Source organism: Phalaenopsis equestris, unplaced genomic scaffold (assembly GCF_001263595.1).
Source record: "Phalaenopsis equestris unplaced genomic scaffold, ASM126359v1 Scaffold000400, whole genome shotgun sequence".
NCBI classification, from domain to species: domain Eukaryota; kingdom Viridiplantae; phylum Streptophyta; class Magnoliopsida; order Asparagales; family Orchidaceae; genus Phalaenopsis; species Phalaenopsis equestris.
The window spans coordinates 776,469-791,469 of NW_018164842.1; the positions used below are offsets into that span (position 1 = coordinate 776,469).

Below are 15,001 nucleotides of genomic sequence, written 5' to 3' on the forward strand. Positions count from 1 at the left end.
ATTAAATTTTATTAAGAATACATATACCAATATTTCTCATTATTTAATTTGATGATAGCAAATCAAATATGATATTATTTAATAATTTATTAAGCAATTAATAGCAACTATGTAGATAAAATTTTGATGTTCACTAAGCGACTTGGAGCATATGTCACTTCAAAATGAATATCAGTTGGATCATCATATGAAAACTCAAATGTGATGCATACATCATGAAATTTAATATAATCTTTAAGTCAGGCCTTTGTATATATTCAGGTTGTCGTTAGCTGTTTGATTGAGTTGGATCCTTATCAAAGTTCTATTTTTTATTTTTTTTTTATTTTTAATGTTGTATCTCAAGTGAGTTACGGCTGCGCTTGCTGGCTGTCAATGGAGAGTGGGCTTCTGAACCCTGAAGACCACCCTCCATTTTTCAACCAACGAAGAGTAGAACCAGGCTCCCATCTATTCTTTATTTCTTATAATTCATTCCGCAAATATCTCATTTTTATTTTACTTAATTCATAAATCATATTCCCTCTGCAAAAACTTGTTCTGTATCTTCTTCTTCGTTCTTCTGCTCGCCCTTAGTTTTTCTTTTCTGCATTCTGAAAGAGTTGGGAAGGGACGAAGACCTCTTCTTTGTGTAAAAATGCGGTCTTTACTAAAATTGCGATTTTTGAGATGACATTTCGAGGTGAAGGAATAAGATCCGTCGCGTTAATGTCATAAAATTTCCTATAAATTCTTTCTATCTTTTGAATACACTTTGTGCTGTGGGATTACATACAAAAAATCTGAAATTTTTGTTATTTTTGCACGCACTAGGGTTTGAATTTCCTTCCTCGTGACAGTTTTTCAGTTGATTCTTTTCATTAGAAACTTCATTGCCACCATTAAAACATTGCTAGCTACATCAAATTTTGAGTCACAACTCATTGCTACCATTAATGTATTTTTATTTACAGTTGCTAATATATAACCTCTTATTTACTAATATTATCATATTATTGGTGCATGTTTTCCATACTCATTAAAATGTTCTCCAATAAACGTTGTACTCATACTCATGCAATTGGGTATCCTATAGGTATTTAATGTATAGGACTATGGATGATGATGATAAATTCAGCATTTTATAATCTTTCTTGGGTTCAATGTGCTTCACATTGTCAATTTTTTTCTTATTTCTTTTGTTGCTAATAACCTGTTTTTAATTGCCTGAGCTTTCATTGTTTTAGCTGATATCTAAGTCTTCTTGTAACAATTGAGGCCTGGATTTGTAAAAATCAGTTGTCAGAGTAAGATGAGTGTGCCGAAAGTGAAGCGTCAAGTGGGTAAATACGAGCTCGGCCATTCAATTGGAGAAGGAAGGTTTGCAAAAGTGAGGCTTGCGAGGAACTTGGAAACCGAAGAACAAGTTGCTATAAAGATAATTTCGAAAGAAAAGGTTCTAAAGCATAAATTGGTCGAGCAGGTCTTATTCGTATTTTTGAACCTTTTTAATTACACAATTTTGCTCTATGCTTTCAATCTCATGTGTTTGTGTGTGTGCTTGTTTTTTTGCTGCCTTTATGTATATCTTTGCCCTTGTTTAGAAGGATTATTTTGTGGGATTCCAAAATTGATGGGCTAACTTGTATTTAGTTTATCTTTGATAGTTTTTACTTCCATTTTTTAGGAATGTTGGTGCTTGGTTTGAGCCAAAGGCTTGCAAAATGAACGTTCACTCTTTTTAAAGTTGGGTCATTTACAAACATACCGCAAAATTCTTATGTTTACGTATCCAACTCCTAAACTTTCATATTTACATGATAGCACTCAAAATTTTTAATATCACCTCAGAAGTACCACTTTTACTTCTTAAAATCCCCTTTAAATTTGTATTGACAATGATGTTTTTCTAAGAGCATATAAATCTATTCCCATATTTTCTCTAGGTTGTGTCAAGATTAGCAAAAATATAGGTTGGACACAAGGCCAATTATAAAAATAAATCTACATTGGATCTAGAGAAATTCATCATAGTTGGTATGGGACCTTTAGGTGAGAAACCAAGTAGTATACTGCTTGAGTCAAAGCCCTTTGATTTATTAACGGTGATGTGGCAGAACTGACAAATATGTTATGAGGTTTTAAATTAAAAGTATCTTAATTAGAAAAATCACTTTTTAAGGCAGGCATCTTCATGCAAACTGTTACACAATAACAAGCTGATGCACATTACAATCTTCCACTATATTTGTTTTGTTTTTTTTTTCTTTTCAATTTCAACTATAATCTCTAATATCAAATAACGCCACTAAACTGTAACTCGTCTTGGCAGATTAAGCGCGAAATTGCCACAATGAAGTTAATAAAGCACCCGAATGTTATCCGGCTGCATGAGGTATTTTTTGAGCATTCTATTTGGTTATCATTGTTTTCATTTTGCTGCTACTAAAAAGTTTTGCACTTTCTCAGTAAAAAGAAGATTTGGTGATGCAATATCAAATTTTTCTTAGTTTTAGAACCTTACAACTACTATTGATTTCCGACTATATTTAAGCATGTACATCTCCATTATACTTTTTAGATCTGGAATTCTACTATTTATCAGCTTAACCAGATAGTACCTGGGTTTATTTGTAATATTTCTATTTCCCCTTAGCATTATATTATTTATAAATGTTGTAAAATGCTACAGTATGTTATGGCATCTTCATAAGTTAGCATGTTTAAGTTGAACTATATCTAAAAGGGCATGGTTTTTAATCCCACAATCAACAAAATTTTCAACATGTCAACAATGGTTTCCACTGGGCACAAACTGAAATGCCAAACAACACAAAATTTAAGTGAAGCGGCAGATCATAAAACATTCTGGGAAGGATCGAAATAATGCGTATGCGTTTCATATTCGAACTTTTTTGAAATTCCATAAAAAATTTTAAATTTTGATCAGAAGGGCTTTATCAAATTTCAATTCTTTCATTGGTCTTATCTGTTTAATTACTAGCAATTATAACGGGAAAATGATGCTTGAATTTTGATTTCAGCCAATCAAGATCATCATACCCACTATGTAATTTGTATTGTGATGGGGATTGCGATTCATAAAGAAAACAGATACTAGAAAGCAAGAAATTCATAGTTTTAATGCTTTAGTCCGTGCTTAAATTTGAAATTTAAGCACGGACTAAATTACTTGCGACTGCAACTTATGCTTTCTCTACCTTGTTTTTTTGGTTGCAATGTTACAGTTTTCCTTCTTTTAGGATTTGTTTAGATTAAAATAACAACAGCAACAACAAAGCCTTAATCCCACGATATGGGGTCGGCTACATGAATCATTTTTCTCCATTGCATCATATTTAGTGTCATATTTTCATTTAATTCTAATAAATTAAGATCAATTTTTATACAATATGCCCAATGTTGAGAAAATTAGGGCGAAGAAAACAGCAATCGACACAAATCCAGAAGAACACAGAGATTTAACGAGGTTCGGCAAAGATGCCTACGTCCTCGGGAGCAGAGCGGCGAGTTCCTTTCAATAATCAGAAAAGGGTTTACAGAAATCAGGCATACCTCCTGGGGTTACTAACAGGCCTATTTATAACCCCAGGAGTAAACCTAGGCACAATATGTAATTACAACATTACCCCTGTACCAAACCGCGGGGCTTTGCCCCCGCACCCCAACCCACGTAACTTCTCAATTTGGATAGATTCTTCCGCTCCGCTCCGCTCCGGTTCGATCCAGCGTCTGTCCCGATATGGTATATGAGTCATACCATAACACCCAACTCTTTCTAGGTTTAACTCAACCTTCTTAACATAAGTCCAATCTAAAAAATCCGCCAACCAGATCATCAGATGGTAGACGTTCATTAGATAATTAAATAACACACAAAATTCAGTTTAGTTGTTGCTTGTATATTAATATGCATCCATTTTTTGAGGTTTTTGTCCACTTCTTATCTCAACACGCACAAATTCCTATCATCCAAACAAGCCTTTTAGTTTTTTGGAACTAAGAGAAATTGTGAGGAATCAGACTATGAAATTTTTAATATTACTTGATTCAACTGATGTAGCTATGACCAATTTCTTTTCTTGTTTTAATATCGTATAATCTGCTTCGCTACATCAGGTAATGGGCAGCAAATCAAAGATCTTCATTGTTCTTGAATATGCTACTGGTGGAGAGCTGCTTAATAACATTGTGAGTAGCAGATCTAAAGTTTGCTGTTTTTGTAAATTTTGCCTGCTGCGAGCGGGCAGAGGGTTCAAGTGTAATCAACTTGAGCTATCAACATTGGTTCAAGAAATCATTTCGCGTTATTGCCGCAGTTTTCCCCCAACTGTGTTCTCTGTGCACCGAGTTAGAATTTTGCGTGATATCTTGTAGCATATTAATTCGTTGGGCATTTACATACTTACCACACAATTCTTACACCTTAACATTCATATTTAGATGCATAACACTCAAATCCTTAACGTCACATCAAAAATGTCATCATCACAGCATATTAATTCGTTAGCTATGTTTTAACTGTTCAACTTCTGTTATCATTTTCCCTTCTTTTTATATGTAAAAATATTCTGATTTCAATGTATATAAATGAACATGGAAGATTGATCATGGAAGAATGGGGGAAGCTGAAGCAAGGAGATATTTTCATCAATTGATTAATGCTATTGATTTTTGCCACAGCAGAGGGGTCTACCACAGGGATTTAAAGGTAAATTAACTGATGGTGCATGATATTTAGCACATCTTATACCACTTTAAACAGTTTGATTAATTATTTTTTTTTATTTTTATTTTTACCTTTTGCAGCTGGACAATCTGCTTCTTGATGCATCTGGCAACCTCAAACTTTCTGATTTTGGTTTTAGTACACTTTCACAGAAAGTTAGGGTAATTATTATACTAGGAAGAAACATATATATACCTTTTGCTAATAGTGTTTTATAAAGCATAAAAATAAAATAATTATTAGGATGATGGTTTGCTTCACACTGCATGTGGAACTCCAAATTATGTAGCTCCAGAGGTTTGTATAGCTTTATGATCATTACTACTTTATATATTGAATAACTTAGGGGCTCTTTGGGATCACTTTTGATTTTTTTTTTTATTTTTATTTTATTTTTATTCTTTTTTTTTTTTAATGTTTTTACTTGAAATAATATATGTTTGGTATATCATAACATAATTTGTTATTTTTAGAAATACTCGATGATTTTTAGATGTTTTGACTGTTTTTAAAAATAAGCTTATTTGTTTCTTGAAATAAAAAATAAAAATATGCAAAAAATGCACTGAACAAATGAGTTTTAAAATAAAGGCAAAAATAAATTAAATAAAATTAAATAAATAAAGCTGATCCCAGTAAACAAACCCTTAGTTTTTTTAGATCAATTTTCTCTTTTAATTTTTGCTTTTTTTTAAGAAACATATTTGTTTAATGTATTTTTCACAAATAATTTTTTTTAAAATAAATCAACTTACTTTTTCCAAAGCATTCATAACAATTTTTGGATGTTCTAAGCATTTTAGAAAGAACTAAACGTGTCTGAGCATACCAAACATATTTTATCTTAAATAAAAATATAAATAAAAAAAAGGTAAAGTTGATCACAAACAGTCCCTCACTAAAAGATAAATTGGCAACATGAATAATCTACCCCTATCTTTTTATTAAGGTTCTTAATGATAGAGGCTATGATGGAGCTCCTGCTGACCTTTGGTCATGTGGGGTTATCCTGTTCGTATTGCTTGCAGGATACTTGCCTTTTGATGATCATAACATAAGAAATTTGTATAAGAAGGTATAAAGAGAGAGTTTTTGGAATCCTAATTGTCCGGTTTCTTGTGCCTTCTCTAACATAATTTATGTGCTCATGCAGATAGCAATGGCTAACTTCACATTTCCTTCTTGGTTTTCTTTCGGCGCTAAGACATTATTGATGAGAATTCTTAATCCTAATCCAAAAACGGTCAGTATTTTATTTACTTCGACCTCATTGTGCTTCGTCTTGGTAGCCTCTTCATAGCAACCATGAGGTTGATTGAAATAAATATTGGGAACGAAACAATCCGCTTAATTTCATTGGACTTAGGTTCAATTAAAAACTAAACCAATTCACATAATAGGATCACACAAATTCGAGAAAATCAAACAAAATTACGAATATAAGCGCGACAAAGATAATCCAAAAAAGCACGCAAGTATTTACTATAGAAAAACCCAAAGCAGGAAGAAACCACGAAGCTGCACCAACGAGAAATTTTGTTAACTTTAGAACTTATTTTACTTTCTACTTGGCCAGTTGATTGTTAAAATCTTTTGTGAATATTGATATTCGGAAGGATTCTTTATGGAACAAAAGAGTTAACAACATGAATTCATTGTAATAGGGATATTGTCATTGGATTCATGCAATCTTCTAGGAGACATTTTCTTATAGACATTTTCTTATTAGCAGTTCAATAGTATTAGGGAACTAAATGTAAGACTGTTATTCTTCCTCAGACCACCAAAAGAGGATAAGAAAGAATTATTCTCCTGACTGACACTAATTTTTGAATGTAATCCTTAGTCATTTCTATCACTAGATCAATTAAGGAGGGAAATTCTTAACCCCTGATTTATAAAATATTCTTTTTGCTTGTTAGGATAGACCATTTTTTTATAACTTTTGAATAGAACTAAAATTGAACTTGCAAATTAAACTCTTCAGGCTTAGGCTGAAAATTGTAGGCTAGAAATTTTTCTTGGAATTCATCTCATTCCTTATGGGATCGATAACCAGACTCAAACTCCAGTACTACTGATACGTCACGTAGTCTTGTGTGAGTCACCGTGCTTTGCAGCACTTGGTGTGTGTCATCTTCACAGAAATTCAGATCAATTGATTTCAAATCCTAAAGTTTATTTTTAGAAGGTAAGGACTTCATACCTTTCTAGCTCATATGGCCAAGCCTACGGTGCCATAGACATATATCCACCCAGTTCCCAACAACATCGATGAAATCAGTCATTTCATTGATCAGGTAAAAAGTGCCTTTAATGTTGTCCTGGTCAACTTCCACGAATGACCTATGAAAGTGGTCACAGAAATAAGATTTCTTTTCAGACTTGGAATATGTCTAACTTCAGTAAGCTTCCATACTATTCCATTTGACAACCTGATATCAACACCATCTTTATTATGATACTACAGGTCTTGTTATCTTCCAGATAAACCTTTTCTAGATCACTCTGAGTATAGTTTTTAAATACATTTTTACTAGGGCAAACATGAAAAGAGGCACCTAAATCTACTATTTAAATTCAGTACTAATTAAGGATAATATTTGGTAGTCGTTTTAAATTTCACTAGTGGAGACATTCATAGAGAGATTCATTTTTTGTCCTCCACCACCGACTTTCCTTGTTGCTTTGCAGTCCTTCTTGAAATGCCATTTCTTTCCATGTTCCAACATTATTCTATGTTATTTCCTCTGCTTGATCTGGACTTTCCTCTCTTGGACTTGGATTTGCCTTTGTGAGTATTCATTTCCAAAATCTTTCCTCTATTATCAATATTCAAGACAGACATAAAAATTCACCATTCAATGCTTTTTTGCAAACTTCTTCATTCAACATCAAACCTACGATGTCATCGAATTTCAACTTCATATTCCCTGAAGAATTATTCACTGTCGTGACCAAACCATCCCAACTGTCCGACAATGAAGACAATATCACCAGTGTTTTGACCTCTTCATCAAACTTGATCCTACATAATACAATTGACTAGTTACAGTGTTAAAATTATTCAGATGTTTTGTCACATAATTGTCTTCCACTATCTTCGTGTTGAGTAGCCTTTTCATTAGAAAAACTTTATTTGAGCATAAGATTTTTCATACATCTTGGTCAGTGTCACCAAGAAATCCACCGTGGTGTTTTCATTTACAATGTTGAACGCAACAAATGAGGATACCAACAACTAGATCAAACCTAGTGTTGTTCGATTCAACACTTCAAATTCCTCCATAGCCATAGACTCAGATTTCTTAGTGATTCCTTGTAGTGGCAAATGCAACTTTTTTTATACAACAAATCCTCTATTTTTCTCCTTCAGAATCCGAAGTTCGTCCATTCCACTTTGAACCTTGCTTGTTTGACCATTGCTTCCGCTCGAATTGAATATCGCTTTGATACCACTTTGTTGTTGGGAATGAAACAATCCCCTTACTTTCAAAATGCTTAGGTTAAATTTGAAACTAAACTACGCCACATAATAGGATAACACAGATTCGGGAAAACCGAAATAAAATTAGGAACAAAAGCGCAATAAAGACAATCCAGAAAAGCTCACAATGATTTAATGTAGAAAAACCTGGGAATGAGAAAAAACCATGAAGTCATTCTACCAAGAAATTTCCACTATGAATCATAAAGTTTTATAGAAATCTCACTCATATTTCCTCTCTACAATCAAAAGAACTTACAAGATCTCGCTCCAATTCTTCCCTCTTAATCCGACAAGAGAAACACATGCAAATTTCTCCTCTTCGACGCTTCTCACTTTCACCGAGAAAATGTCGAAGAAACTTGCGCTTTGGAAGTTCCTCACTGGAACTCACATCTTCCGTTGCTCAAAAATGTCCCTTTAAATCGAATTAGAACTAATTGCACCCATCGCAGGAGCGACCGAAGTTTGGCGCTTCAGCGCCGGTCACTCGGAATGTAAATCAAAAACTTGAACTCTCGAACCCAAGAGGCAGGCACAAGGGCTCCCACAGTTGGGCCCAAGATCACCCGCATGGGCTCAGGGGCGCCCATTCACTAAGTGCAGAGGCGCCTGTAGCTTGGCACTAAAGCGCCAAGCGGTCAGTCTCCAGCCTACTGCTATTGTGCTGCTCCAAATCAAGCTCCACACCATAACAATTAATCCATTAGCCTAGAAATAAATCTTCACAGATTAACTGAACTATATGGTACCCAATTTCAATCATTTATTATGTTGTTTTGTATGTTTAATCATACAATTTAATCATTTTTTTTTTGTTTTGATGATAGAAATGCAAAAAAAACAAAATAAATAATAATAATAATAATAACTAGAAATTTTTAAAATGGAGGTTCAATGTGGTAATAAAATTTTGTCATCTTCGACCCTGCCTCGCCATATATTATCAACTTTAAGTTTGTTTGGATGATGACAGAGGATAACTATCTCTGAAATATTGGAAGATGAATGGTTTAGAAAAGGAGACGAACCTTCTGTTCTCGATGGAAATTATGAAACCAATTTGAATGAAGTTCATTCTGCTTTCAAGATCTCACAAGTGAGTCAAATATGAGCATCAAGCCGAGGCCTTTCTTAATTTTCGTGACTTATTTTGTGTTTTGCATCACTTTTTGTATCGAAATTCTTCTGATATAGTAGCTATATGTTCATGAATTTACCAGGATCACCATGAGACAGGAAACGAAGAACAACCAGCAGCACTGAATGCATTTGAGTTGATTGGCTTGTCAAAAGGCTTAAATCTTGAGAGCCTGTTCACCATAGAACAGGTACAGAGTTTCTCTTGAATTTTCATTCTTAAATCTCATTCCTGAACACAACATTATTATTTGTTTATTTCAGGCATTAAAGAGAGAAACCAGGTTTACTTCAACATGTTCTGCCAATGAAATCGTCAGAAAGATTGAAGATGCAGCAAAACCTCTTGGATATGACATTCACAAGAAGAACTATAAGGTGGTCTAAAAAACTGCTTATGAACCAGTTATACTTAAAGCTTAGGAAACAAATAACCAGGTTACAAGGACTGGTGTGAAAAAGCATGTTTTCAAACATTTTGAGTTTTTCACATTTTAAAGTTCGGTTTCTAAGCTTTATGCGAAGTTCGTTTGTCGGATAGTCCTATGTTATTCAATGCAAATAACTTATTAAAAAAAAGCAATGTATTGTGACATATGAGCTATATTTGATGGCTATGGTGCTTTGTAGATGATGCTTCGAAATGTGAAAGCGGGTAGGAAAGGAAATCTCAATGTTTCGACGGAGGTTTTAGAAAAAAATCTCATTTTTAGTTTCTATGGGATTTATAATCTTGTTGACCTGAATTCTAAATGTTCAGGTATTTCAAGTGGCCCCTTCCTTGCATATGGTTGAGGTGCGTAAGGATAAAGGGGATACACTAGAATTCCAAAAGGTATATTTTGACTTGCCGATTCAACAATTATTCATTTACATGACATATCCTAATGAGCATTTTTTGGGTATTATGTTGAAAATAATCATTTTAACAAGATTTTGGAGCATAAAATGCATCAAAATTTGAATTTTGTTTATATGGCAGCTTAATATGAGAGCATCTGTTGTTGCTCTTCAAAATTGTTGCTTATGAGAAAAAGCTTTATAACACTTTCAATATGTTGGGGAAGTCATCTGTTAGAAATTTAAGTTCATTAGAATTGATTTTAGTTATAGATTAGCTCTGCCGAACAATTCGCTCGGTACAAAGCATTTATATGGTCAAAAATGTAATTTAATTTTTGCACTCTAAACTTGAAAGCCACAAAAAATAGCATACTGATTGTTATTTGTTTGCTGAATAAGTGCAGTTCTATAAAACATTGTCTGCATCACTCAAAGATGTAATTTGGATGTCCGAAGAGGATTAGCAAGCCCAACCTCCCAAATTATGAGTTCAGAAATCATTCTGCTACCGTTCAGAAAATTCTCCTTGCATATCTGTTTTTTATTATTTATTATTTTATTTTATTTTATTTATTTATCTTATTTTATTTTATTTATTTACTTTTGCTTTAAATAATTATAAATTTTCAAAAACTTGCTCAGGGGATGATGTTTGTAATTAGGAAATTACAAGCATACATGTCCTCAGATGCAGTTATCCATTCTTCTCATATGGAAATTGTTAAAAACTTTGTTTGTAAGATTGACAATGGAGAGTAATGGTGTCATTGAAAAGTCCCCTTTTTTTTCCCTTATCCAAACACCTTTCTTCTGGTTAAAAGTATTGAACAATTTGATGTCTTTGTTTGACTTGATGTGATGATTACCTACAACAATATGAATAAGCTCTAGCTTTTTAATGCCATAATTTTATTTTTGTTTGATTTATTTATTATCGAATTGAATATGAGTTAAATATAAATAAGAGATCAATTTGTTGACTATTAAATTCTTAGACAATTCTTCTTTTGATGGATTCATTTTTGAAGGAATGAAGTTTGATCTTCAGAACTTCGTGTCCAAAACACATGATTGTATTTTTATGGGTTGATTTTAGTATTAACTGTTATTTTGACCCCCAATTAATAAACTAAGGCAAAAGGGCAATTTTGTAATGTGGCACCGCCACCTACCACATCTCACCTACCTCTCACCTACCGGCCACCTACCGGTAAGCCCAAGTCTTTTTAGGTCTACCTCTACCTTTCTTAACATAAGTCAAATTTAAAATATATACTCTCCTAACCGAATCATCAGATGGTCGGTGTTTAATGTGACCAAATCTTCTAAGATGAACTCTCTAATCTTGTCAGCCATTACATCAACACCTATTTTATCACGAATTTATTCATTTCACATTTTGTCTCTAAGTGTCAAGCAACTCATCCATCTAAGCATCCTCATCTCAGCAATGCTTAACTTTGTGTTATGCCAACATTCTACGTCATAAGCATTGCAGGTCTGACCACCATCTTATATATCTATACTATTATTATAGAAATGGATTGTGATTTTTTGGATATCAAATTTTGACATCATTTTATTTACCAACTCTAATTCAAGGTGTCGCTTGAGAGGGAAGTCGTAGAAGGAAGATGAGGGCTCATCTCTATGTATAAGCTATGTATTCTCCATTTCTTTTGTCTTAGTGAAATATTTGATTGATTCCCTCCCGTGGACGTAGATCCAGTTGGATCGAACCACGTAAACGATCTGTGTTTGCTTGTGTTCTTTTTCGTCTCATTTCTATGCCAAGAAGTACATATCTCACAACAATTGGCACCGTCTGTGGGAAGATCCATACTTCTTGGCTAGAGGTGTCCGCGTAAAGGTGTTCGCGGCCAGCGAGGAAGAAGAGGAGTTACCTCTGTCTTTCTTAACATAAGTCAAATTTAAAATATCTACTCTCCAAACCGAATCATCAGATGGTCGGTGTTTAATGTGACCAATTCTTCTAAGATGAACTCTCTAATCTTGTCAGCCATTGCAGCAACACCTACTTTATCATGAATTTATTCATTTCGCATTTGGTCTCTAAGTGTCGAGCAACTCATCAACCAAAGCATTCTCATCTCAACAACACTTAACTTTGTGTTATGCCTCTTTTAAAGGCCAACATTCTGTGTCATAGCGCATTGCATGTCTCACCACCATGTTACATATCTATACTATTATTATAAAAATGGATTGTGATTTTTTGCACATCAAATTTTGACATCATTTTATTTACCAACTCTAACTCGATCATTCATTTCATTCGTATTCTTTTCAACACTTTTTTTTTCCAGACATTTTCATATATATACCACACACGTTTGATATATTCAACACATTATATTCATATTTATATGCATATCACTCAAAATTTTTAATTTCACGTTAAAAATATCACCATCACTATCATTTAGAAAAGAAGTATGCATTTTCATGCAAAGATTTAGGATGCTAAAGTATTGTAAGTGTAAATATCAAACTTCTGATGCCAGTTTTTTAAATACATGAGAATTGTGGTATATATGTAAATTTCCCTTGTTTCAAGCTAAATGAATACTCAACTTTAGATTGATGAAATTTTTCATTTTATTTTCAATCAATGCCCTATAAATTCTTACACCAATGTCACTTCATATCCCTACCCACCTCTTCTACTTAGAGGTGTGCTTATTCCTGCCTCATTTATTTCTAATTGCTCAATTTCTAAATGACTAACTAAAATGGAAGAGATCTTGTAACACATTTTTCTTGTGGTAGAGTGAACGCTCGAAACGGACATCATGAGATTCATCTGTTATACATTCGAACACAAGTCGCACAAAGTTGAGCTGTCTTTCTCTCAAGCCAAATCATCATTTTTCATTGTTCTTTGTAGGGCAATTGTCATCTTTCATTTTATTTAGGTTAGATATTTCAGTTGTGAAAATTTTGCTCCTTTTTGTTGAGGAGAAAGCTACGCCTCTTTTTTTTTCTGGCAGGGTGAGTGCTCAAATTCCAACATTTTGAAAATTTTCATTTTATTTTCAATCAATATGCTACACATTCAAGCATATACTATACTCTTTACCTGACGCTCGTTTATCTTCATATAGATGCTTCTCATCTATTTTTTACATGAGCTTGTGGATCTTGTCATCCTTGTTTCTCCATCCATTTTTTATTTCTATCTATTGATCACCTGAATTGAAGATGTTGTAGGCAGAGAGCTTCTGATAGCGATGGTGGATAAAATGCAACAAGATAATTTGTAATCCTTCAAGCTCAATTAAAAGAGGGGTTAACCAATTTTTATGAAATTGCAATGATTTAAACAATAACAACAACAATAATAAGCCTTTTATCCCACTAAGTCGGGTCAGCTACATGGTTCCTTTTTCTCCATTGCGTCATATTCAGTGTCATATTTTCATTTAATTCTAATAAATTAAAATCCTTTTTTTTATAAAACAAGTGCAAGTTTTCTTAGGTCTAACATTGTCTTTCTTAACCTAAGTCGAATCTAAAACATCTAGCCTCCTAATTGGATCATCAAATGGTCAACGTTTAATGTGACCAAAATAATCTAAGATGAATGTCTTTAATCTAGTCACTGAAGCTACACAAACCCTATCACGGATATAATAATTTCACATTTTGTCTATGTAAGTGTTAAGCCACTCTTCCTCCTAAGCATTCTCTTCTCACCAACACTTAACTTTGGTTTATGCTTCTCTTTTGAAGGCCAACATTCTACGTCATAGAGCATTACGAGTATGACCACCATCTTATAAAATTTACTTTTTAGTCTAAGCGGTACTTTTCTATCACACACTAGGCTCAATGCATTCCTCCACTTCAACCAACCAACTTGAATTCTAATGATAACATCCCCATCTATATAATTGTTGTGTGATGTGTACTTCCTGGCATAGAAATGAGACGAAAAGAACACACGCAAACACAGATCGTTTACGTGGTTCGATCCAACTGGATCTACGTTCACGGAAGGGAATCAATCAAATAGTTCTGTAAGGCAAAAGAAATGGAGATAACAGCTTATACATAGAGATGAGCCATCATCTTCCTTCTATGGCCTCCCTTTCAAGCGACACCTTCATACAAGGCCTCAAGATGCTCTCCTTGCTCTCCTAAGTCTCACACCCTCTCTATTTATAGAAGCAAGAGAGTGGTAGGTGGGAGATAGGTGAGCGGTAGGTGAGCGGTAGGTGAACGGTAGGTGAGATGTGTTAGGTGAGCAGTATCACATTACAAAAGTGCCATTTTACCTTAGTTCATTAATTGAGGGTCAAAATAACAATTCTCCACCTTGACCCTCAATTGAGAAGCTTCGAAATAAAGATTCCCTCCACCTAGCCCCTAGGAGGCCCTCGGCCCTTGGTGAAGTTTACTAAGTCCAGACAGTGTCTGAACTTAGTTGTCGGGTAGCACCTTGGTGCACATATTAGCAGGATTTTCTTCAGTAGGTATCTTCTCCTTCTCGGTCATGTCGGTCGGCAATGCTAGGCCGAAGTCGTTCTTCCCATTGAATTTCTCAATGTCGAATTTGACAAAACTCATTGTCGTGGCTAGGATTTCTTCCAATGAATTATACCTGCTGCCCTTCCAAGAACTAGACTGAAATCACTAAAATGTTGTACTATTGTATAACAACCAAAAGTTTTCAGCCTAAACTTGTCTTATAACGTCTTGTTATCCAAGAAATTCACACCAAATTTCTTACCTTCTCCCCGTGAACTCCACTGCCTTCGCCAACCGAACAGAACGCTCGG

General features: G+C 34.0%; 1 protein-coding gene across 8 annotated transcripts; it reads left to right on the forward strand.

Annotated features, from left to right (window-relative positions):
* The first annotated feature begins 297 nt into the window (after window positions 1-297).
* On the forward strand, window positions 298-10,735 carry LOC110026764 (CBL-interacting protein kinase 32-like). Of its 8 annotated transcripts, none has more exons than XM_020727868.1 (15): window positions 298-682; window positions 1,279-1,462; window positions 2,312-2,374; window positions 4,120-4,191; window positions 4,604-4,711; window positions 4,810-4,890; window positions 4,973-5,026; window positions 5,679-5,804; window positions 5,883-5,972; window positions 9,193-9,315; window positions 9,440-9,547; window positions 9,621-9,734; window positions 9,987-10,043; window positions 10,117-10,191; window positions 10,604-10,735. In XM_020727868.1, exons 2-15 carry the CDS (start codon window positions 1,292-1,294, stop codon window positions 10,661-10,663), a joined length of 1,302 nt encoding a protein of 433 aa, XP_020583527.1. In that variant the 5' UTR covers window positions 298-682; window positions 1,279-1,291; the 3' UTR covers window positions 10,664-10,735. The 8 variants fall into 8 exon arrangements, with proteins under 8 accessions (XP_020583527.1, XP_020583528.1, XP_020583526.1 ...); XM_020727869.1 differs by having other exon boundaries at window positions 298-432; XM_020727867.1 differs by having other exon boundaries at window positions 298-1,462.
* The last annotated feature ends 4,266 nt before the right edge of the window (window positions 10,736-15,001 follow it).